Raw genomic sequence first — 21301 nt, forward strand, 5'->3', positions numbered from 1 at the left:
GTTTCCATGATCTGTCCATTGATGAAAGTGGGGTGTTGAAATCTCCTACTATTATTGTGTGATGTACAGTGTGTGCTTTGAGCTTTAATAAGGTTTCTTTTATGAATGTAGGTGCCCTTGCATTTGGAGCATAGATATTTAGGATTGAGACTTCATCTTGGTGGAATTTTCCTTTGATGAATATGAAGTGTCCTTCCTTATCTTTTTTGATGACTTTTGGTTGAAAGTCAATTTTGTTTGATAATAGAATGGCAACTCCAGCTTGTTTCTTTGGGCCATTGGCTTGGAAAGTTGCTTTCTAGCCATTTTCTCTTAGGTAGTGTCTGTCTTTGTCTCTGAGGTGTGTTTCCTGCATGCAGCAAAATGCTGGGTCCTGTTTATGTATCCATTCTGTTAGTCTATGTCTTTGGGAAATTGAATCCATTGATGTTGAAAGATATTAAGGCATAGTGATAGTCGCTTCCTGTTCTTTTTGTTGTTAGAGGTGGAATTATGTTGGTTTGTCTCTCTTTTGGTTTCATTGCAAAGAAATTATATTCTTGCTTTCTGTATGGTGTAGTTTCTCTCCTTGTGTTGGCATTTTCCATCTATTATTTTTTGTAGGGTTGGATTTGTAGAAAGACATTGCATAAATTTGGTTTTGTCATGGAATATCTTGTTTTCTCCATCTATGTTAATTGAGAGTTTTGTTGGATACAGTAACCTGGGCTGGCATTTGTGTTCTCTTAGCATCTGTATAACATCTGGCCAGGATCTTCTGGCTTTCATAGTCTCTGGTGAGAATTCTTATAGGTCTGCCTTTATCTGTCACTTAACCTTTTTCCCTTACTGCTTTTAATATTCTGTCTTTGTTTTGTGCATTTGGTGTTTTAACTATTATGTGACGGGAGTAATTTCTCTTCTGATCCAATCTATTTGGAGTTCTATAGGTTTCTTGCATGATTATGGGCATCTCTTTCATTAGATTAGGGAAGTTTTCTTCTATAATTTTGTTGAATATATTTACTGGCCCTTTAAGTTGGGAGTCTTCACTTTCTTCTCTATCTATTATCCTTAGGTTTGATCTTCTCATTGTGTCCTGGATTTTCTGTCTGTTTTGGGCTAGGAGCTTTTTGTGTAAAAAGCTTTCAATTTCAATTTCAAACTCTCAATTTCTTTGACAGTTGTGTCAGTGTTTTCTATGAGGTCTTCTGCCCCTGAGATTCTCTCTTCTATCATTGTATTCTGTTGGTGATGCTTGTATCTATGGCTCCTTGTCTCTTCCTTTAATTTTCTATAAGCAGTGTTGTCTCCCTTTGTGCTTTCTTTATTGTTTCTATTTCCATTTTCAATTCCTTCCCCTGTTTGGTTGTGCTTTTCTCTAATTCTTTCAGTGATTTTTGTGTTTCCTCTCTAAGGGCTTCTTCTTGTTTACTTGTGTTTTCCTGCATTTCTCTAAGGGAGTTCTTTATGTATTTCTTAAAGTCCTCCATTATTATCAAGGAATGTGATTTTAAATCTAAATCTTGCTTTTCTGATCTGTTTGGAAATCCCATATTTTCTTTGGTGGGAGAACTGGGCTCTGATGATGCCAAGTCCTCTTGGTTTCTGTTGATTAGGCTCCTGCGCTTCCCTCTGCTTCCCTCTAGCCATCGGGTTGTCTCTGGTGTTTGCTTGTCTTGCTGTTTCTGGGAGCGACTTGACCCTGCTGTGGGCCTCTGTGTCAGCTCTCAGTAGAACTGTTTTCCTGTTTTCTTTCAGCCTTTCCTGAGAACAGGTGCTCTGCTCTCAGCTGTGGCCGTGCTCCTGGAGACTGTCTTCCAGCTCTAGGTGTGGGCAGGGGTCAAAGGGTCCTGCCCCTGATTGCTCATGTAGGTCCTTGCAGCCCTCAAGTACAGTTGGCACTATGGGATTCCCTCTTGGGTCTGGACTGTGGGCAGAGGGCAGTCTCCTCTGACTTTTCAGGAGTATCCACACTTCTGAAGGTCCAGTTCTCTCCCCCATGGGATTTGGGCGCAGGGGGCTGTTTGGCCGGTTCAGTTAGGTCCTGGGCACAGATCAGAACCGCGGGTACTGGCGGCTGTCTGTTCTTTTATCCCTGTGTCCAGAGACACTGTGCAGTTTCCCCTTGGACCAGGGATGTGGGCCCAGGTGTGCAGAGGTGGTAGTCTGTCCTGTAGTCTCAACATGTCTCTATTTTTAACTTTTTAAATTGTGCTTGGATGCCTCCTCTGTATGTATGTGTGTGTTCCACATGGGTGTAGTGTCCACAGAGGCCAGGAGAGGGCTTTGGATCCCCTTGAACTAGAGTTATGAGTCACCATTTTGGTGCTGGGAATCAGTCCTGTGTTCCCTGGAAGAGCAGCCAGTGCTCTCAACTGCTGAGCCATCTGTCAGGCCGTTTTAAAAGTGATAGTTACTCCAAATGGTCCATAAAAAGGGCTTTGCCTGTCTTTCTTTTTCTAACGCTGTAACAAAATCCATAGCCTGAGTAAATTATAAAAAGATACATAGAAGTGAATTCATAAATCAATTTATTCCTTACAGTTTTTGGAGGCTATAGAGTCCCAGAGAATGGGATTGGCATTTTTAAGGAACCTTTGTACTGTGTCTGTCTGTAGAGGCTAAGACGGGTTGAGATATTTCTCTGGATAACTGCTTTTGGAGTGGAGCCCTAATGAGCTAAACACTTGTGTTTAGGCCCCACCTCCCAGCAATATTCCATTGAGGATTCCATTTTGACAGGGATTTTGGATATTCATGTCCCAGCACCTGGTGAAATTGGGATCCTGGAGTATGCAATCTAAGCCTCCTGAAGCAACTTCCACTGAGAAGTAGTAAATTCACTCAGATCACTGAAATGACTGCATGTGTTTTTTTGATTTTTAACTAATTTCATTTGGGTTTCTAAGCAGAAGTAAATAAAGCTGTTTATCAGTGTCCTCCTGGCGGTTGTAAATGTCATCTAGAAGTAGCATGTAGTTGTCTTTACTTCCACTCTAGCTACTGGTTGCGTCTGGACTTCATCTTGCTGCACTAAAATTAGACTCACAGAATATAAATCACAGAATATACATGGTTGTATATTGACCTCACCATGTTACCTTTGTCTTGCTATGATATGACATGTGTTAGATCAGTCAGTTTTTTTTTTTAAAGGAGCAGAACTGATGGAATGAACACATATATATTAAACGGGGATTTACTAGTGTTACTGTACAGGCTGAGGTCTCTTGTCCAGCAATGGCTGTCCTCCAACAAAGGCCAAGAATCCTTTCTTCTTGTAGTTGTCCATTCCAGGAGGCTGGCTGTCTGAGTCAGTCTTCAGTCTGCCTGGGAGTCCTGAAGAAGTTGGTTCTAACACCAGTGAAGGAGTGTCTCAGCAGCAAGGTAGACAAACTTGGCAGCTAGAGTGAGGACAAGCAGACAAAAAGACAAGCTTCCTTCTTCCATGCCCTTTGAGGGGGGCCGCCATCAGAAAGTGTGACCTAGATTTAGGATGGTCTTCCCACATCCAATAACCTAGTCGAGAAAATCCCATGGGTGAACCCAGGGCTTGTGTTTTAGTTGACAGCCAAGACTAGCTGAGCAGGTACATTTAAGTGGTCTGAACACTTGTGTAACATTTGGAAGTGCTGTGTTCATTTTATGAAGGCGCCTCTGTTTGCTTTGCATTTTCCTATGGTCACTTTGGAGATTCCCGTATCAGGCACTGCGTTAAGAGCAGGAAGTGCGGGGCTGGAGAGATGGCTCAGCGGTTAAGAGCACTGACTGCTCTTCCAGAGGTCCTGAGTTCGATTCCCAGCAACCACATGGTGGCTCACAACCATCTGTAATGGGATCCGATGCCCTCTTCTGGTGTGTCTGAAGACAGCCACAGTGTACTCATATAAAAAAAAAAAAAAAAAAAAAAAGAGCAGGCAGTGCTATTGCAGAGGACCCCAGTCTGGTTCCTGGTGCCCTTATTGGTGCCTCACAGACCTCTGTGTTCTGTGACTCCAGCTCCAGGGTGTCTGATTCCCTCTTCTGCCCTCTGTAGGCACCTGCGCTCATGTATGCACCCCTCTCCACATACACGCCTAGTTAGAAAACAAAACTCTCAATATTTTTACGTCAGGGACAGTGAAATGGCTCAGTAGCTATGGGATCTGCCACCAAGCTTGGGGACCTGAGTTCCTTTCCCATTCCAACCTCAGAGGCTCACGGTGAACCGAGAGCTGATCCTGAGTTCGACATGCACGGGGCCACCAAAAAGAGTAAACAAAGCAGTTTAAAAAGAGTTTTACACCATGGGGTTCAACAGTTTGGTATGACATACCTTTGTTCTGAGGTCTGTGCTGGTCCTGCTTGGGAGTCATTGACTGTTTTTTTTTTTTTTTAGTTTGTGAGTTTAATAGTTTTTGTCAAATTTGAAAATTATCTTCAATTTTTTTTCTCTTCAGTACGATGCTTTTCTGGGACTCTGATGTCTATACATCAGACTGCTGGATACTATTCCTTTTAAGTTTTTTTCTCTTTTTCTTTATGCTTCAGTTTGAGTATTTATTTTGCTATGTCTTTAAGTTAATCACTTATTTTTTTTTCCGTAGTGTCTGATCTACTGTATTTCCTCCCCTGTGGATTTTTAATTTTCATTGTCTTTTTCTCTCCTTTTTTGTTACTGAAAATAACTTGTTTACACAACGTATTCTGACTCTGGTTTCCCTTCCCCCAACTATCCCAGATCGTCTCCACCTCACCAGAAAAAGAAAGAGACAAAGAAAAAACACAGGCAACACACAGATGCAGACACACACTTGTACACACAGGAATCTCATACGTACACAAAATCAGAAACCCGAATATATAAAGATAAAGGCCTGGTAGGTTAAAAAAAAAAAAAGGTTCATTTCGTGTTGCCCATTTACTCTGGGCCTAGGGCCTGCTGTCGGGTGTGGTTTCTATACCCAGTGAGACTGTTGGAGACACTGGGTTTTCCCTTGCGAGTGGTTATAAATCGGAGATAACTTCGGGGCTAGGGGTCGGATGAGCGCTGCGACTTTATCTGGTTTAGACCTGTGTAGACCCTGTGCATGCTTCAACAGCCCTGCTGTGTCTAGAAGGTCTTATTGCCTGGATATCTTCCACCCACACTGGCTCTTACAACCTCTCGCCTACTCTTTTGCAGATTTCCCTGAGTCATGGGGGGAGGGCTGTGATAGAGGCGTCCTATTCAGAACAGAGGGTTCCAAGGCCTCTCACTCTCTGTACACTGTCCAGTCATGGGTCTCTGTTTGTTCCCATCGCCTGCAGGAGGCAGCTTCTCTCCGATGATGGCTGGGCAAGACCCCGAGCTCTGAGCATAAAAACCCTTCCAATTTACTACTCATTGTGTATATGCTTTCTTTTAAATTCCTGAGTATTTGTCATTTATAATATCTTTCTGTTTGTTTCTGTACTGTTTTGAGCAGGGTCTTAGTAACCTAGGCTGGCCTTGAATTTACCGTGTGGCTGAGGGTGATCTTAGTCCCTGATCCTTATGCTTACACCTCCAAGTGCCAAGATCTCAGACTTGTGCCACCAGGCCCAGCTGTGAGCGAAATACATGCTTCAGTGTTATTTCAGCTCCTTCCTCCCCACCCCCATTGAGTGATTCCCCATCCCACCCACTGACTATGTTTATGCTTGATTCGTGTGTGGGCTGTTGAGTTTTTTCGTCTGGCGGTGTGCGATTTTACCTTGATATTTATATTGTAGTTCACTTTCTAAGAAAAGAGTTCTTGTCAGATGGCTTACCTGGAGACAGGTTCTGTATTTGGAGGCTTGCTTTTAGACATGATTAGGTCTGTAATTGCTTTTCCTTCGAAGGTAGTTTAGTTCTATCAGGTGTGATCCTAATGGAGGCTGCTGATTATTCCTGGAGTTCAGCAAGAACGCCTGCTGTGACTTGAGAACTTACAGTCTCTTACCTCTGTCTGTGTGGTGCCTGAGAACTGTACAGTTAACAGTGACCCTAACCTTTCCTGGCCTCTCCGGATTCCCAGAGTCACTGTGGGCTCGTGACTGCCCTGCAGCGTCCAGCTTTCTGTTCCCCACCTCAGGGCTGTCCTGTCTCTGTTGTCTGTAAGGCATTCTAGGAGCACCAGGGACAACTGTAAGACTGTCACCTTGTTCCGAGAACAGTAAATTTGGATATGTTTGTACAATTTCTTGTTTATTTTTAGTGGAGGAATAAGTACTTCCTGTAAATTTCATCTTAGCCTGAGGTACTAGTTGATATTCTTTTATGTTCGTAATACATTTTTAATCAAAAATTATGAACTAGGTAGGGAAACAATAGTAAACAAAGCAGCCGTATCTTCTTATCTAATTATATCAAATCTTTATTATTTAGTATGTGTGTGTAGGACAGAGGACAGCTTCCAGAAGTAGGTTCTTTCCTTCTATTATGTGTCCAAAAATAAAGGTAAACAGAAAATAAAAGCTCACTTATACCCTTTTAAATTTACTTTCTTCCAGCCCCCGTGGTATTTTAAAATAACATGTCATGAATTTAGAATTTAGTATTCCTCTGTATTGTGTTATTTGCCAATTTAAAAACGATATGGGTTTCCTGCAACTTGTCTTTTTCACTCCGTCAAGTTTTGAGAAATTTTCTTTTTGATATATGTAGTTCCATTCATCTTTTATATGCTACTGTTTCTGTTTTGGGCATCCTACAGTTTGTTTATTCTTTTATTTTATGATAATTTAGTTTATTTCCAGTCCCTCTTCCCTGCAAAAGGGAGCAGGGTTGCAGTAAGCACTCTTTTCTTTGTTTTGTTGGTTAGTTTTTCTTGCCCATTTGACATGGGCTAGAGTCATCTGAGGAAAATGCTCCATTAGAATGGTCTATAGGCAAGCATGGGAATACATTTTTTGATTGACGATCGATGTGGGAGGGACCAGCTCACTTTGGGCAGTGTCATCATCCCTTGGGAGTTGGTACTGCCTTGTATAAAAAAGCAAACTGAGCAAGCCAGTTTGCAGTGTTTCTCCATGGCCTCTGCTTCAGTTTCTGCTTCTAGGTACCTGCCCTGAGTTCCTGCCCTGACTTCCCTCCATGACGGTCAGTGACATGTGAGCTTAAACAAACCATTCTTCCCAAGTTGCCCTTGGACATGGTGTTTATCACAGCAGTAGATGGCAAACTAAGTCATTAATCGACTGAGCCATCTCACCTCTTAGAGTTTGAGTAGGAGTGGAACTCAAAGGCTCATATTGAATAGTTAGTCATCTGGGAGTGGAACTCTTTGATAGGATTAGAATAATGGTTCTCAACTCGAGAGTCTCAATGTCTTTGGACATTAAGCAACCCTTTCACAGATATCCTGCATATCAAATATTTACATCATGAGTCATAACAGTAACAGAATTACAGTTAGGAAGTACCAACGAAATAATTTTATGGTCGGGAGTCATTAGGAAGGTTGAGAACCACTAGATTAGAAGAATTAGGAAGAATGGCCTTGTTGGAGGAAGTGTGTCATATGGAGTGGGCTTTGAGGTTTCAAAAGCCTTTGCTTTTGAACAGACCTTTTGAACAAAAACAGACCTCTTGTTCTCTCTACCTGCTGCTCAGGATATAGCTCCTTAGCTACTACTCCAGGGCCATGCTTTACACCTATGATGATAGTGGGCTAAACTCTGAACTGTAAGCCAGCCACCAATCAGATGCCTCCCTTTATAAGAGTTGCCATGGTCACAGTATTACTGTAGCAATACAACAGTGACTAAGGCAGAAGTCCTCTTAATGACTTTAAAATTATTTATTTATTTTGATTTTGATTTTATGTGCAATAGTGTTTGAGGGTGTCAGATTCCCTGGAACTGGAGTTGCAGACATTTGTGATCTGTCATGTGGTTGCTGGGAATTGAACTCAAGACCTCTGGAAAAGCAGCCAGTGTTCTTAACCACTGAGCCATCTCTCCAGCCCTCTTAATTACTTAAAAGAAAAAAAAATCACCTTTTAATATTTTCTGGCTGCTTGCTAACTACATGCTGTATGTGTCACAGATATGCTCCCCAGGTTTGTCCTTTCATTTGTGACAATGTCATTAGTGATGGAAAAGGAAAAATAAAAGGTTCATGCAGTTAATGCGCACCATTTTTCCTTTGGTAGCATGCATCTGTCTGACGGAGATGTGGTAGGATTTGACATGGAATGGCCACCCATATACAAGCAAGGGAAACGAAGCAGAGTTGCAGTGATCCAGCTGTGCGTGTCTGAGAGCAAGTGTTACTTGTTTCACATTTCTTCTATGTCAGGTTGGTATCTCAGCTGTACTTTCATATGGCCATCAATAATAACATCAACTCTCATGTTGTAAAATTAGGTTCTTTTATTAACAGGCCTTCTTTCATGATCTTATATTTATTTAAGTATTTATATTTTTACTTGTTTTTTTTTTTTTTTACTATCCTTTTTGTGTTAGAGAATAGAGAACTGAAGTTTAGAGGTGTAAATGTCTAGGAATAATACACTGTCACTGTTCCTAGAGGTGGCACTCAAACTCATTTTTTCCTAGTCAATTTTCACTGTGGACTATGCGTTGGCTAAGGAAAGAGAGGTGAATGGGATTCTAAATTTAAGCTTAACAGAAACAGTTAAACACTTGTCCAGGACGCACAAAAATAGTGAATCCATTACATTTGACAGTGTTACGGAAATAATAATGAAATGTTTCAGTTTTCCCCCAGGGGTTAAAAATGTTACTAGAAAACAAATCGATTAGGAAGGCAGGCGTGGGCATTGAAGGGGACCAGTGGAAACTTCTGCGTGACTTTGATGTCAAGTTGGAGAGTTTTGTGGAGTTGACAGACGTCGCCAACAGAAAGGTAAAAGTAAAATAGACATTATTTTAATAAATACGCTAACCTGTGTTCCACGGAATGTGCATCTTTTCATCTAAATGTTAGTTTCTCTTTCTTTTATAAAGTAATGGAAGCTATGTGTTGATTTTGGTGCCAATACAGATGTTCAAAGTAAGATAATAAAAACCCTCCAGTTGTGAATTGCTGTCTCATTGTCCAGTCGCCTGAACCAGCACCCTTCCGTCTTTCCTGCCAACCTTCTTATTCGTGTATTGCACATTTGAAAGTTTATTGTATTCCTAGGGGTTTATTCCAATAGCCTGTCTTCTGAAAAGAGGACCACAGGGCAGCTCTTGGTAGAGCACTGAGTGTCTTTTGGCTTTAACATCCCACCTAGGTTTCCATTTTGTCATTAATGAAATAATTCCATTCTTATATTTAGCCAAGCGTTCATTTGGCTGTGAAGTTCAAAACTTTCTAACCTATCCAGCTGCTTTCTAGGAACATACCTTTAAAGTTTAAGTATCGTGATGCCCACATTATGGAACCTTGGAGTTAAGTTCCTACTGCCGACTAGGAATGAGGTCTCCGTGATGGGAAGCTTGTTTCCTTGGTGGCCCCTGGGGACATCTGACAATGATGGCGAGTGTTTGCTCTGTTCCCCTTTCACTCCTTCCAGCTCAAGTGCGCGGAGACCTGGAGCCTCAATGGTCTGGTTAAACACGTCTTAGGAAAACAGCTTTTGAAAGACAAGTCCATCCGCTGTAGCAATTGGAGTGATTTCCCCCTCTCTGAGGACCAGAAACTGTATGCAGCCACTGATGCTTACGTATGTATTTGAAGACCTTCAGTATGACATCATTTTCATTTCTGGTACCAAATCACTTTAGTAAAAACTTACTGGGGTTGGGTCCTTAGCCAAAATATTTTATTTCAGTTTGTCATTAAAGATTGCTTGGGGATACATCAAGTGAAACTCTCCATGTTAATTAGAACGAACCAATGAACAGGTTGTTTAGCAGTAGTTATTTTCACCATCATGAAGTTAGAGTGACGTCCAATTCCTGTAAAAGAATGTGACTTTCTAAAAGCACGAAAGGCTTAAGCTTAACAGGCACAAATGGTCTGATGACGTATTTTGTATATAAGCAACTCAGAGTCAGAAAAGTCATAGGCTTTCTCTATTTAAACCAGCCTATGCCCTACATTTATATTTAAAATGTGGAAATTTAGATAAATTGCCTCCAAGTATAGTTGCTGTTCTTAGATGTATTTTCATATTTATAACCTATACATACTGGCATCTAGGCTTGTCTTTATATACAGTACTTTTGTCTATGTATGCTTTAACAGAAGAAATAGATCTTTTGTAAATTTCTTTGCCCTAGATCATACTTATTGATCATATAAAAATATAAATATTATTTATTTATTTTTTCATCTTATATTTATTTTTAAGAGATAGGTACTCTAATTTGAACCAGAAAAACAAAGAAAAAGCAACAGATACTTTTTGCCAGGAAAACAGCTAGCTGAGTTGAGACTTGCCACAGTTCCTTTGGCTTTCTTTTCTTCCTTGCTCACTTTCTTGCCGCTTATTCTGGTCTTGAACCGTTCATGTAGCTGAGGCTGGCTTTGATGTCCTGATCCTCTTGCCCCTGTCTCCTTAGTATGGAGAATACAGGCTGCCGTGTCCATAGTCTTGATAGTTTGTGTGACTTGATTGATTCTGTTAAAAAATACCCAGCTTGCACCGTTGTTCCTACACTGACCAACATTCTCAGTTGATTTAATGAAATCTAAAGAATTGGATAGGATCCTTCATCAAAACAGATGATTCTTACTAGATGGTAGTTATTAGATTTTGTTTACAGATTGTGTCACTTGGATACCTACTTACAATTCTGAAAATTCATAAGTGAAAGTTTAAAGCTGTATTTTACAGCCAAGGCAGATTTTGTTTTCCAATTGTAATAGTGCTTACACAAAGACCTGGGTCTTTGTATAATGACATAGTTTCACTTCATTTTGGGTGTTTTGGAAATCATTTTTGTAGATTTTGCTAGAGAGTTGGCATATAAATTTATTTTGGTCATCTTTAAAGTGCACTTTGATTTTCTTCTGTCTTTTTATAGGCTGGTCTCATCATCTATCAAAAATTAGAAAATTTGGGTGATGCCGTGCAAGTGTTTGCTCTAAATAAAGGTATGTTATGGCCTAAAATAAAAGGTGAAATGTGAAACTGCCATTTGTGAGACTCGTTTCAAAATGTCAAAGTATTGTGGATCTTTGCAAAGTATCGTGGTACTTCCTAAATGTCTGAGCAGTGTTGCCATAGAGGTGAAATTCCTCAGGATTGGGATTGGCGTTGTAGATATTTCCCTCGTGGGAAGGCAGGGCTTCCACAGCTCGTTTTGTAGTCTCGCTGCCCTTCAGATGCATGAAGTGGCCTTGTTATTGTCCTTGATAACATCGGTGAGCAGCCAGCTTCCTCTTGGCTGGAACATACACATTCTTTTCTACAAATGTTTAAGATGGCCTCACCCCGACCTTTAATGTGTATCCAGCACTCTGCAGTGTCCCGTTTTTCTGCGTAAGGTCGCTGTTTCCTCCACTCAACCTTGCCCTTGTCAGATGCTATGATTGTGTAGTGATTGCAGAAGGAGTAGCCAGTAGGCGGATACACATTAGCTTTGGTGCTGAAGAGACCAGTAGGCGGATACACATCAGCTTTGGTGCTGAAGAGACCAGTAGGCGGATACACATTAGCTTTGGTGCTGAAGAGACCAGTGGGACCGTAGCCATCTGACCTGTAATACGTCTCTTTCCGCATGCTTGTGATGTGGATGATAGATAAATATAATTTCATGGATTAATTGTGACCACTAAAGGGACAGATGCTCAAAGCTTCCCTTGATGGCCAGAGAGAATTGTTAAATAGATTGATCAGTCCTACTACACGATCTGAAAGGCTTTGAAATCAGGAAGCTTTTTGGTGATAACATGATTTACATAACCATTAGTATATTTCATTGAAAATATTTCCTGGAAGAACTAATGCTTGAGATGAAGCCCGAAATAGGAGCAGGCATTTGCTAGCCAGAGCCAAAGGCAAAAAGGAGAGACGGGTACACAGGGAAGCTCTCGGTAAGTTGTGCAGTGCAGTAAACTGTGGACTGTGACAGTGGAGGGGAGGAGAAGCAGAAAAATGAAAGAGGGCAGCCTACGCGGCAGAGCTTACACATAGCCTTCCAGAGAACAAACTGAAGCTATTATTGACGGCTCTAAATGTGGAAGGGCAATGCACTGTGCTCAAAAGAAACTAACAAAACAAGCTGTAGAATAGACACACACACACACACACACACACACACACAGAGTGAGCCACAGAGAAAGAAAATTGTAGGATTTTAGGATCACAAAAAAATGGTGGGAAAGCTTTTTGGGAGTTATGTCCGTAAGCCAAGAAAGAAGAAAAGGTAACTTGAATTGGTTACTTGTGTCAGGGGTAGCTTTGTCCTCCATTTAATGGAGAAGTAGAGGCAACAGAATCTGATGTAAGGACAGTCACGTGTCAAGGATCCTCCTGGGTTTTGACTGCATGATGGATTAAAACCCAGGGTAAAGAAGAGCAGGTTTTAGGGGTGATTTTTTTCCCAAGGCTGGATTTTTCTGTGTAGCCTACAATGAGGCTGTCCTAGGCCTCATTGTATAGACCAGGCTGGCCTCGAACTCAGAGATCTGCTTGCCTCTGCCTCCCGAGTGCTGGAATTAAAGGTGTGCACCACCACTACCCAGCTAGAAGTGATGTCTTATACTTGTTTTTAGACATGAGAGGAGAGAAACATCTCAGATAGCAAGAGGGTTATGGCCTGTGGACACCTAGATATGTAGGCTGTGTCTCAGAAGACAGTGTGAGATGAAATGCTAGGACTGAGAGTCCTAGGAAACTCCTGGTGTGTAGTCCTTGTGTGGAGAAGGGGACGCTGCAGGAGTCGCCCTGGGTGTGGAGGGAAATGAGAAAGTACTGTACAACTCGAGTACCAGTGTGCAGAAAGCCAAGGGAAGCTTGGGTTTGAAGGAGGATGTTATCAACTGTTTTGAATTCTGCTGAGATTTTCGCGAAGTGTAGGCCTGCAGGTAATCATTAGATTTAGCACAATAGCCACTATCATTTGTAACCTTCTACACCAGTGTGTCCCAACCTCCCTAATGCTGTGACCCTTTAATGATGTTCCTCATGTTGTGGTGACACCAACCATAACATTTCCATTGCTACTTCATGGCTGTAATTTTGCCACTATTATGAGTTGTAATATAAATATCTGATATGTGACTCCTGTGAAAGAGCCATTGTTCTGTGCTATACTTGGTGTTCTGGGTGCAAAAGAGTGTTGCAAACTGAAGGTGTGCTTTTAGAACAAACAGTGTCCAGAGGCTTTGGTAGTATAAAAATATTATAGGCACAGCAAGAATCGAGTAGTGTGATGAGGTGGGTAGAAACCATAATAAAATTATATCAATCAAATTAATCATATTACTCCAAATAATGACGATGTAAGGAATATGATTTTAAGTGTATAGAAACTCGATTTTTAGAAACTCGATTTTTAGAAACTCGATTTAGAAAGGGAGTGCTCATAAAACACAGGTTTGTCTAGTGTTTATTATATATTAGTTTTCATATGTATTGATTTCATTTGACAAGCAAGGGAATAAGCTATCTGGCTGTCGGAAGGAACTGCTGCAAATGCTTCGAGCCAAGAAAGCAGTTACCCCTGAGGTAACTGCTTTCCTCGTGTAAGAGGCAGTTAATATAACCAAAGAGAAATGAGTATGAGGAAGAGTTGTAGGAACCAAGGCTGGAAAGAGGCTTCAGGCCAGTCAGTTAGGACATGATCTGTTCCACATCAGACTTGATGTTTTAATCCTCAAAACTAACAACCACCACTACAGTGATGGCCAGTATGAAACCCTTAGTTTAGCGGGTGTGGGGCTGTAGAATAAAGTGATCCAGATTTTGTCTTAAAATGAGCTTCTCACATCTATAACAGCCAGCAAGTTAGAGAGTCAGGAGGCTAGTTTCATTCTCCAGAAATAGAAGATAATTGTATTAGGCTAGTAGAGATAGTGAGAAACGTAAATGCAGTAGGTATTCTGAAGGTATATACTGTGATGGATTCTAGGTGAATTCTTTATAAAGGGTGGGGGAAAGACTCTGCTAGGATAACCAAGGTATTTTAGTTGAATCACCTAATGACTGGCAGGGTCAGAGTACAAGGTGATATGAAGAATATGTTTTGGTGGGAGAAGTTCAAATTGCAGCATGGACTGAAAAACTGTAGGTGGCTTTTTATATCCACGAACATCTCTGTATTAATTATTCCTGTTTTCCTGTTACTGTGATAAAACACTGTGACCAAAGAGGTCTTTAAGGAAAGGAGTTTCTTTTGGCTCACTGTTTCAGAGGGATCAGTCTTCAGTGACGCTGTGAGAGCATGGCAGAAAGCTGCTGGCGTGGCTGTGGGAGCAGGAAACTGTTAGCTCACATCTCAAAGCCGAGCGAGCAAACAGGAAGTAGGGTGAAGCTGTGTATTCTCAAAGCCATCCCCAGTGGCATGCTTCCTCGGGAAGGTCGCACTGCCTAAACCTCTCCAAACGGAGCCACTAACTGGGCATCCAGTGTTCAAATGCCCGAGTCTGTGGGAAATATTTCTCACTCAACCACCACAGCACTATGGGAAATGGGATTCCAGAGCTCACAGCGGAAGTCGGTGTTAGAGATGTAGATTGTCCCGTCTGTGGTCAGACTGGATCAGATAAAATTGGGAGTGAATGAATGGAAGAACAGAGGCGGCCTCAGCTTCAAGCTCACACTGGCATTTGAAAGCCAGAATGGCAAGAGGGCGGAGACAGGGCATCAGTGAATGAGGAGGGGGCAAAGGAAATGTTTTAAATAGGAAGGAGTCATCATCCCCTTAAACCTCCGAGGATTTGAATGATGCGCGGATCTTGGATTAACAATTAGTGTTGATAATGTGGTAGTCTTCCCAGAGGAAGCCCTGATGCTGAGGGGGAAAAGCTGAGTCGGAGTTAGGAGAAAATAGGAACAGAGCATCTGAGGACGATCAGCAGGCATTGAGAACTTAAAAGACAAAGCAGAAGTATAAAATTGTCATCTTAAAATAAGTGGGATCTGTGTCTTGAGTTTAAAGTCAAATTGGTCATCATTTTTTTTTCCAAGTGTGTCCAGCCACTTAGATGTCGATTAGAGAGTGTTAGTAGGTGCGGGAGAGGGCGGAGTCAACAGGTTTCCTTCTGAAGTGTAAACTCACTGAGCTGGGGAAAGCCCGCTGGCAGTAATGGTGGGATGGCTGTATTTATGGTGGAAATGTTTGTAGTGGAAGTTTTGGGGCAGGGTGGAGATTTTATTGTGCGTCTTTAAGGTTAAGAGTCCGGATCATGGGAATGAGTAGCTCAGGTTAGATGAGGAAGAGATCGTTGGAACGAAGAGTTATCCTTGGGCAAGATTTCCAAATAGTGTTAAGTTTGAGCTCACGTGGATTGGCACTTACTGATCTCTGAGTCAGAAACAGTGTCTGTGAATTTAGAGTCTCATGTTTGTTCTCTTGTCTAGGTCAGTAATATTTGGATTGTATAATGTATAAATTTGGAATTTACTCTAAATTTCAAATAGCAAAAATTTGAGAAGGACATTATGACAAGGAAGTTGAGAGGAAAGTGGTTTAGAGATTTAAGAAGAGAGTAGATGAAAATCTGGATCCTAATACTATATATGATGTGGTTAAATAAAATCACGGTGTTCTAATTTGAATATTAATATAGATTTCTTTCTTTCTTTTATTTAGCAGAGGAAAGCCTACCTATGGAGATGAAGAAACAGTTGAATTCAATCTCTGAAGAAATGAGGGACCTTGCCAATCATTTTCCTGTCACTTGCAGAAATTTGGAAACTCTACAGAGGTTAAATATTGTGCTTTTAAAAATATGTTTTTATTTGTGTGTGTGTGTGTGTGTGTGTGTGTGTGTGTGTGTGTGTGTGTGTTTGGAGGAGATTTGTGGTAGGTTGATTGAGAGCGTTTTAAAGAACCCAAGACTACCAGCCAGCCCAAGGATGGCACCGCCCACAGTGGTCTGAGCCCTCCCTCTTTAGTCACTAACTAAGAAAATGCTCCACAGGCTTGCTGACACCCAGTCTTAGGAAGGCATTTTCTAAATCAAGCTTTCTTCTTCTCAGATGATTGTAACTTGTATCAAATTAACATAAAAGTAGCCAGCACAACTGACTCCTTGTTACCTTGTTATACAAACATACCATCCTTTAACCAGAACCTTTCTTTTCTTGTTCATCTCCTATATTATACATTAATAAAGCTGTCACATATACAGAATTTTACAACTTAAAATCCCATAATATCTTAAAATTCAAAGTGTCTATAAAACTCCCAAAGCAATCTCTCTCTCTCTCTCTCTCTCTCTCTCTCTCTCTCTCTCTCTCTCTCTCTAGATTTAAAGTCTCTCAACTATTAGCTCCTGTAAAATTAAAAAAAATACTTTCTAACTTTTAAGAGGGAAGGACCAGTGCAGTCACCATCTTAAAGCAAAACCAAACTCACAGCAGTGTGAATAGTGCAATGTTCAGTCTGGGATCCAGTGTGAATAGCGCGATGCCCAGTCTGGGATCCAGTGTGAATAGTGCGGTGCCCAGTCTGGGATCCAATGTGAATAGTGCGGTGCCCAGTCTGGGATCCAGTGTGAACAGTGTGATTTCCAGTCTGGGATCCAGTGTGAACAGTGCAATGCCCATTCTGGGATCCAGTGTGAACAGTGCGGTGCCCAGTCTGGGATCCAGTGTGAACAGTGCGATGCCCAGTCTGGGATCCAGTGTGAATAGTGCGATGTCCAGTCTGGGATCCAGTGTGAACAGTGCGATGCCCAGTCTGGGATCCAGTGTGAATAGTGCGATGTCCAGTCTGGGATCCAGTGTGAACAGTGCGGTGCCCAGTCTGGGATCCAGTGTGAACAGTGCGATGTCCAGTCTGGGATCCAGTGTGAACAGTGCAATGCCCAGTCTGGGATCCAGTGTGAACAGTGTGATGCCCAGTCTGGGATCCAGTGTGAACAGTGTGATGCCCAGTCTAGGATCCAGTGTGAACAGTGCGATGCCCAGTCTGAGATCCAGTGTGAATAGTGCGATGCCCAGTCTGGGATCCAGTGTGAATAGTGCGATGTCCAGTCTGGGATCCAGTGTGAATAGTGCGATGTCCAGTCTGGGATCCACTCTTGATCTTCTGGGTTCCTCCAGTGGGCTTGGCTCACTTCTCCCACCCCACTGTCTAGAGGACACAGAGCTTGTCTTCCAGGCTCTGGCTGGGTCCCTCCTGTTGCTGCTGTTCTTGATGGTCATCTAATGATACATCTCCGAAATGCTGGAATTTTCTCCTGCAACTGGTTTGCACTTTCACCCATTTTTGTCTTCTGGGTTCTCTTCATTGTGCCAAGCCTCAACTTTTCTCCATGAGCTCTTTAATCCTGGGCCTTTAACTGCTGCTGAAGCTGCACCTTCACCGGAGACCTTTCCTGGACTCTCACAGTGCCAAGCCTCAGCTGCTGTTCATGATCCCTTCATGTCTTAAAACCAGTCCCGTATGTGTGACTTGTCTACTACTCAAGTTATGCTCCCAGAGTGAAATACAGCCTTGGAATACACCTTGGCCACCTCTGGAATACAGTTTTTGTATGCTGACTCAGAGGCAATGTTTCTTAGATTTCCCATCAATGACGCTGGTCTTTTCTGAATTACCACTAATTTCTCAGCTCCAGATGGCAGGCATCAATTGGCCCAGTGATTCAGAGTTTTATTTCATTGGTTCTAGTCCCATGGTAACCACAGCTGCTTTTTCAGCTCCCGCTGACCAGAACCACTAGATTCTCAACTCAAAATAGCAAATAGCCCTATAGAGTCTTTGAGGGACTCTCATCCTTCCTTCTAAAGCTTTACAAGCCAGAACTCCATTGTCTGCATTACTCTCAACATTTTTATCTTCCAAGCTGCACTGAATAGCTCATCAAGCTTTGAAGACTCAATGGCTTTTCTAGTCCAAAGTTCCAAAGTCCTTCCCAAAACAGCATGTTCACGTCTGTCAAGTAATACCCCACTCCTGGTACCAATTTCAATCACTTTTATGTTCTTTTCTTAAACACAGATTTCTGATTTTTACAGAATACCTGCTTGGTATACATTACATATACCTAATGCTTTACTTTATAACAGCAAGCTAAGTAGGCTTTATTAGCATCAAGAACTCACAACAAAAAAGTTTGAGGTTTATTTAGAAGGGAACAGTTGTTTTTGTTTCAGAGGACCCTGATAGGATTGATGTTATTTAGTATTGTTTAGTCATTGACTTTACATGCAGTGTGCTGTGGCATTGCTGCAGTGAACATAACATTCTGCTGGGTGCTAACTAATGATCATGATAGGAATCTTAAGGAAGGAAATGGGCATGCTACCATGTATATCCTCACAGGCCAGCCTTTAGTGTTAGAGTAAGTGGTTATGCCTTACTCTGATGTGAGTGTATGATAAATAAGACATTATAACATGGTCACTATTGCTATAGCAACACATTTATTTCACAATTAAATTGAATCATAACTGCTCCTACCACATTATTTACACACAGTTGTTATGTATAAGCAGTGTATGTATATGAATATAATCATATACTGTATATATAGCAAAATTTTCAAAATTGCCAGGTACCATGGTACATACCTATAACCTCTGCACTCAGGAGGCTGAGGCAGGAGAATCCCAAGTTCAAGGCCAGCCTGACTAATAAAAAGATTTATAAAATTTTATTGTTTTAAAATAAGTCTAATACACACATCAGAGTGTACTCAGAGATATACACAGTAGCATGCACATTTCCTTCCTTAGGATTCCTATCATGCTCATTAGTTAGCAGCAGATTTTGAATTTGATTAACAATTTTTTTAATCTATTCTTTTATCTTTTTTAACAGTCCGGATTTTATCCCCCTCCCAGCCCATTCTCTGACTGTTCCACATCCCTCATCTCTTTCTCCCCATCCCAATCTCCAAGAGGATGTCCCCATCCCCCACCCCAACCTTACCAGACCTCTAAACTCCCTGGGGCCTCCAATCTCTTGAGGGTTAAGTGTGTCTTCTCTGACTGAACCTGGACCCGGCAGTCCTCTGCTGTATATGTGTTGGGGGCCTCATATCAGCTGGTGTATGCTGCCTGGTTGGTGGCTCAGTGTCTGAGAGATCTCGGGGGTCCAGGTTAGTTGAGACTGCTGGTCCTCCTACAGGGTCACCCTCCTCAGCTTCCTCCAGCTTTCCCCTGATTCAACCACATGTGGCATAATACCTTTCCCAGTATGAATGGTAACTGTCAGGATGAAGCTGAACCATCCCATCAGTTCTAGTTTGATTTTCCTGTGTCTTGTCCCAGTGTAGGAACAGTCTGTGGAACAACTCGGACGTTGATGTTTTTTTCTCATGGAAGAGCAGAGTTTGATCTGAACCACTAAAATAAAAATTAACTGGAGCTACTGGAGCATTTCTGATTTTCTAAATCATTGATTTAAATACTGAGAAGTTAGAATACAGAGCCCAAAGCACTTATTACATAATAACATATGTGTCTTTGTTTATCACACTCTTTTGGCTTTCTCTAAGTTCTTCACTTAAGTAGTTTTTCTTTCCTTAGACTGAGGATTGAGTTGGAGGCCTCGTGCCCTCCAGGCAAGCATCACAGAGTTGTCATTAACTGTAGTCCAGCTGTTTGGAGTTCTGCACAGTTTCTTATTTACACTGCGCTCGGAATGTGTTATCTCCAGTTTCTAAGTTTAGTTTCTTTAAAGTGGAGTGATAATTCAGTATACTTGAACTCATGTGAATACAAAGTCCTAAGAATTTTTATTTTTTTTCTTATGAGCTATTGACGTTATTTGACTATAGGTTATAATTTTTGTTTAAAATTATTATATAATATATTATTATGCTCTCCCTATCCCCCACCCCTTTTCAGATACTTACTAACCACCTTCCTACCCACCAGACTTCAGGTTTGAGCCCCTATCCACAATGAACAATCAAAGAAAAATCAATACAGACAAAAAACCCAATAAGGAAAAATGGATACCCAAACAAAATGACATAAAGCCTACAGAAAAAGCAAGGAGTTCATTTTGTGTTGGTTATCTGCTCTGAGCTTGGCGCCTGCCCTGGAGTGTGGTTAATATACCCAATGGCACAAATTAGGGAAAACTGGTTTGTTTGTTTTATTCCCAGCTTTTGCAAAGAGTTTTTGGTTAGGGGTACTGGGATTTTGTCTGGATTGAACCTTTGGCATTCTTGTGCCAGCTTCCACAGTCTCTGGAGTCAATACGTATGTACGTTAGGTTTGTGCTGGAAGACAGTGTTTCAGTGTCCTTTTCTTGTGGACTTTAGACCATGATAATTGAGAGTCACCAATGAACATTTGTCATTATTGTTTTCGTTTTGGTTTGGTTTTTGATTCTGTTATTTTGTGGTTAAAGTGTGGCTTTCTTTCTCCTCTGGATCATTCCTTCCGTTTTCTTGGGTGTGGTTAACCTCTTCAGACTGAAGTTTTCTTTCAAATACCTTCAGTAGTGTTGGATTGGTAGATTGAAATGTTTAAAGTTGGTTTAATCATAGAATGTTTTTTTCTCCTCCGTCTGTTGTGATGGATAGTTTTGCTGTGTATAAATAGTCTGGACTGGATTTGTGGTCTTTTGGAGTTTGAAGAATATTCACTCAGGTCTTTTATGGCTTTCAAAATCTCCACTGAAAAGCTAGATGCTATTTTAGTGGCCCAGCCTTTGTATGTTCTTTGGACTTTAAACCCTGTAGCTTTTAATATCCTTTCTTTCTCCTGTATGTTTAGTATTTTGATTATATTGGAGGGAAGGATTATTGTTTCTGGTCCTGTCTATTTAGTTTTCTCTATACTTCTTATACCTTAAAAAGCATTTCTCTAGATTGGGGGAAATTTCTTGTATAGTTTATTAAAAATATTTTCTCTGCCTTTGCGTGGATTTCTTCTCCTTCCTCTGTATCTACGTTCACAGGTTTGATCTTTTCACTGTATGACAGGATTCCTGAATAGTTTTTAAGACCTGACCTTCATTCTTCCATGTCACTTGATATGTTGGTGGGGCTTACCTCTGGAGTTTTACTTTAACACCCTGAGTTTTTCATTTTTAGCAAATTTATTAACATATAAAAATGTATTAGCAGAACTTTGCTGGCTTCTCTTGTGTTTTTAGTGCAGAATATTATGAAATAGATTTTGCTTTGTTGCGTGGCCATATACTATTGATGTAGGTTACATTTCATTAAATTAATTATCAGACAGAAAAAGGGACATCTGGCATAAAGGAGTTTGGGACCAAGTACTATTGCGTCTGAATGAAT

General features: G+C 41.2%; 1 protein-coding gene across 6 annotated transcripts in view; it reads left to right on the forward strand.

The window, feature by feature from the left end:
• Wrn (WRN RecQ like helicase) overlaps window positions 1-21301 on the forward strand; it is a 136400-nt gene that overhangs the window by 31124 nt on the left and 83975 nt on the right. For 5 of the 6 annotated variants that reach the window (XR_005494933.2, XR_005494935.2, NM_001427071.1 and 2 more), the window contains exons 4-8: window positions 8121-8266; window positions 8688-8836; window positions 9492-9641; window positions 10948-11017; window positions 15682-15796. Coding sequence is in view for 4 of the 6 variants with exons in the window: in NM_001427071.1 (NP_001414000.1) it covers window positions 8121-8266; window positions 8688-8836; window positions 9492-9641; window positions 10948-11017; window positions 15682-15796 (630 nt within the window). In the remaining 2 variants the exon portion in view is untranslated. Of the gene's footprint in view, window positions 1-8120; window positions 8267-8687; window positions 8837-9491; window positions 9642-10947; window positions 11018-15681; window positions 15797-21301 lie in introns of those variants that run through there. The other variant, XM_063275240.1, reaches the window with a different exon arrangement.

This window comes from Rattus norvegicus, chromosome 16 (assembly GCF_036323735.1).
Source record: "Rattus norvegicus strain BN/NHsdMcwi chromosome 16, GRCr8, whole genome shotgun sequence".
Lineage (NCBI taxonomy): Eukaryota > Metazoa > Chordata > Mammalia > Rodentia > Muridae > Rattus > Rattus norvegicus.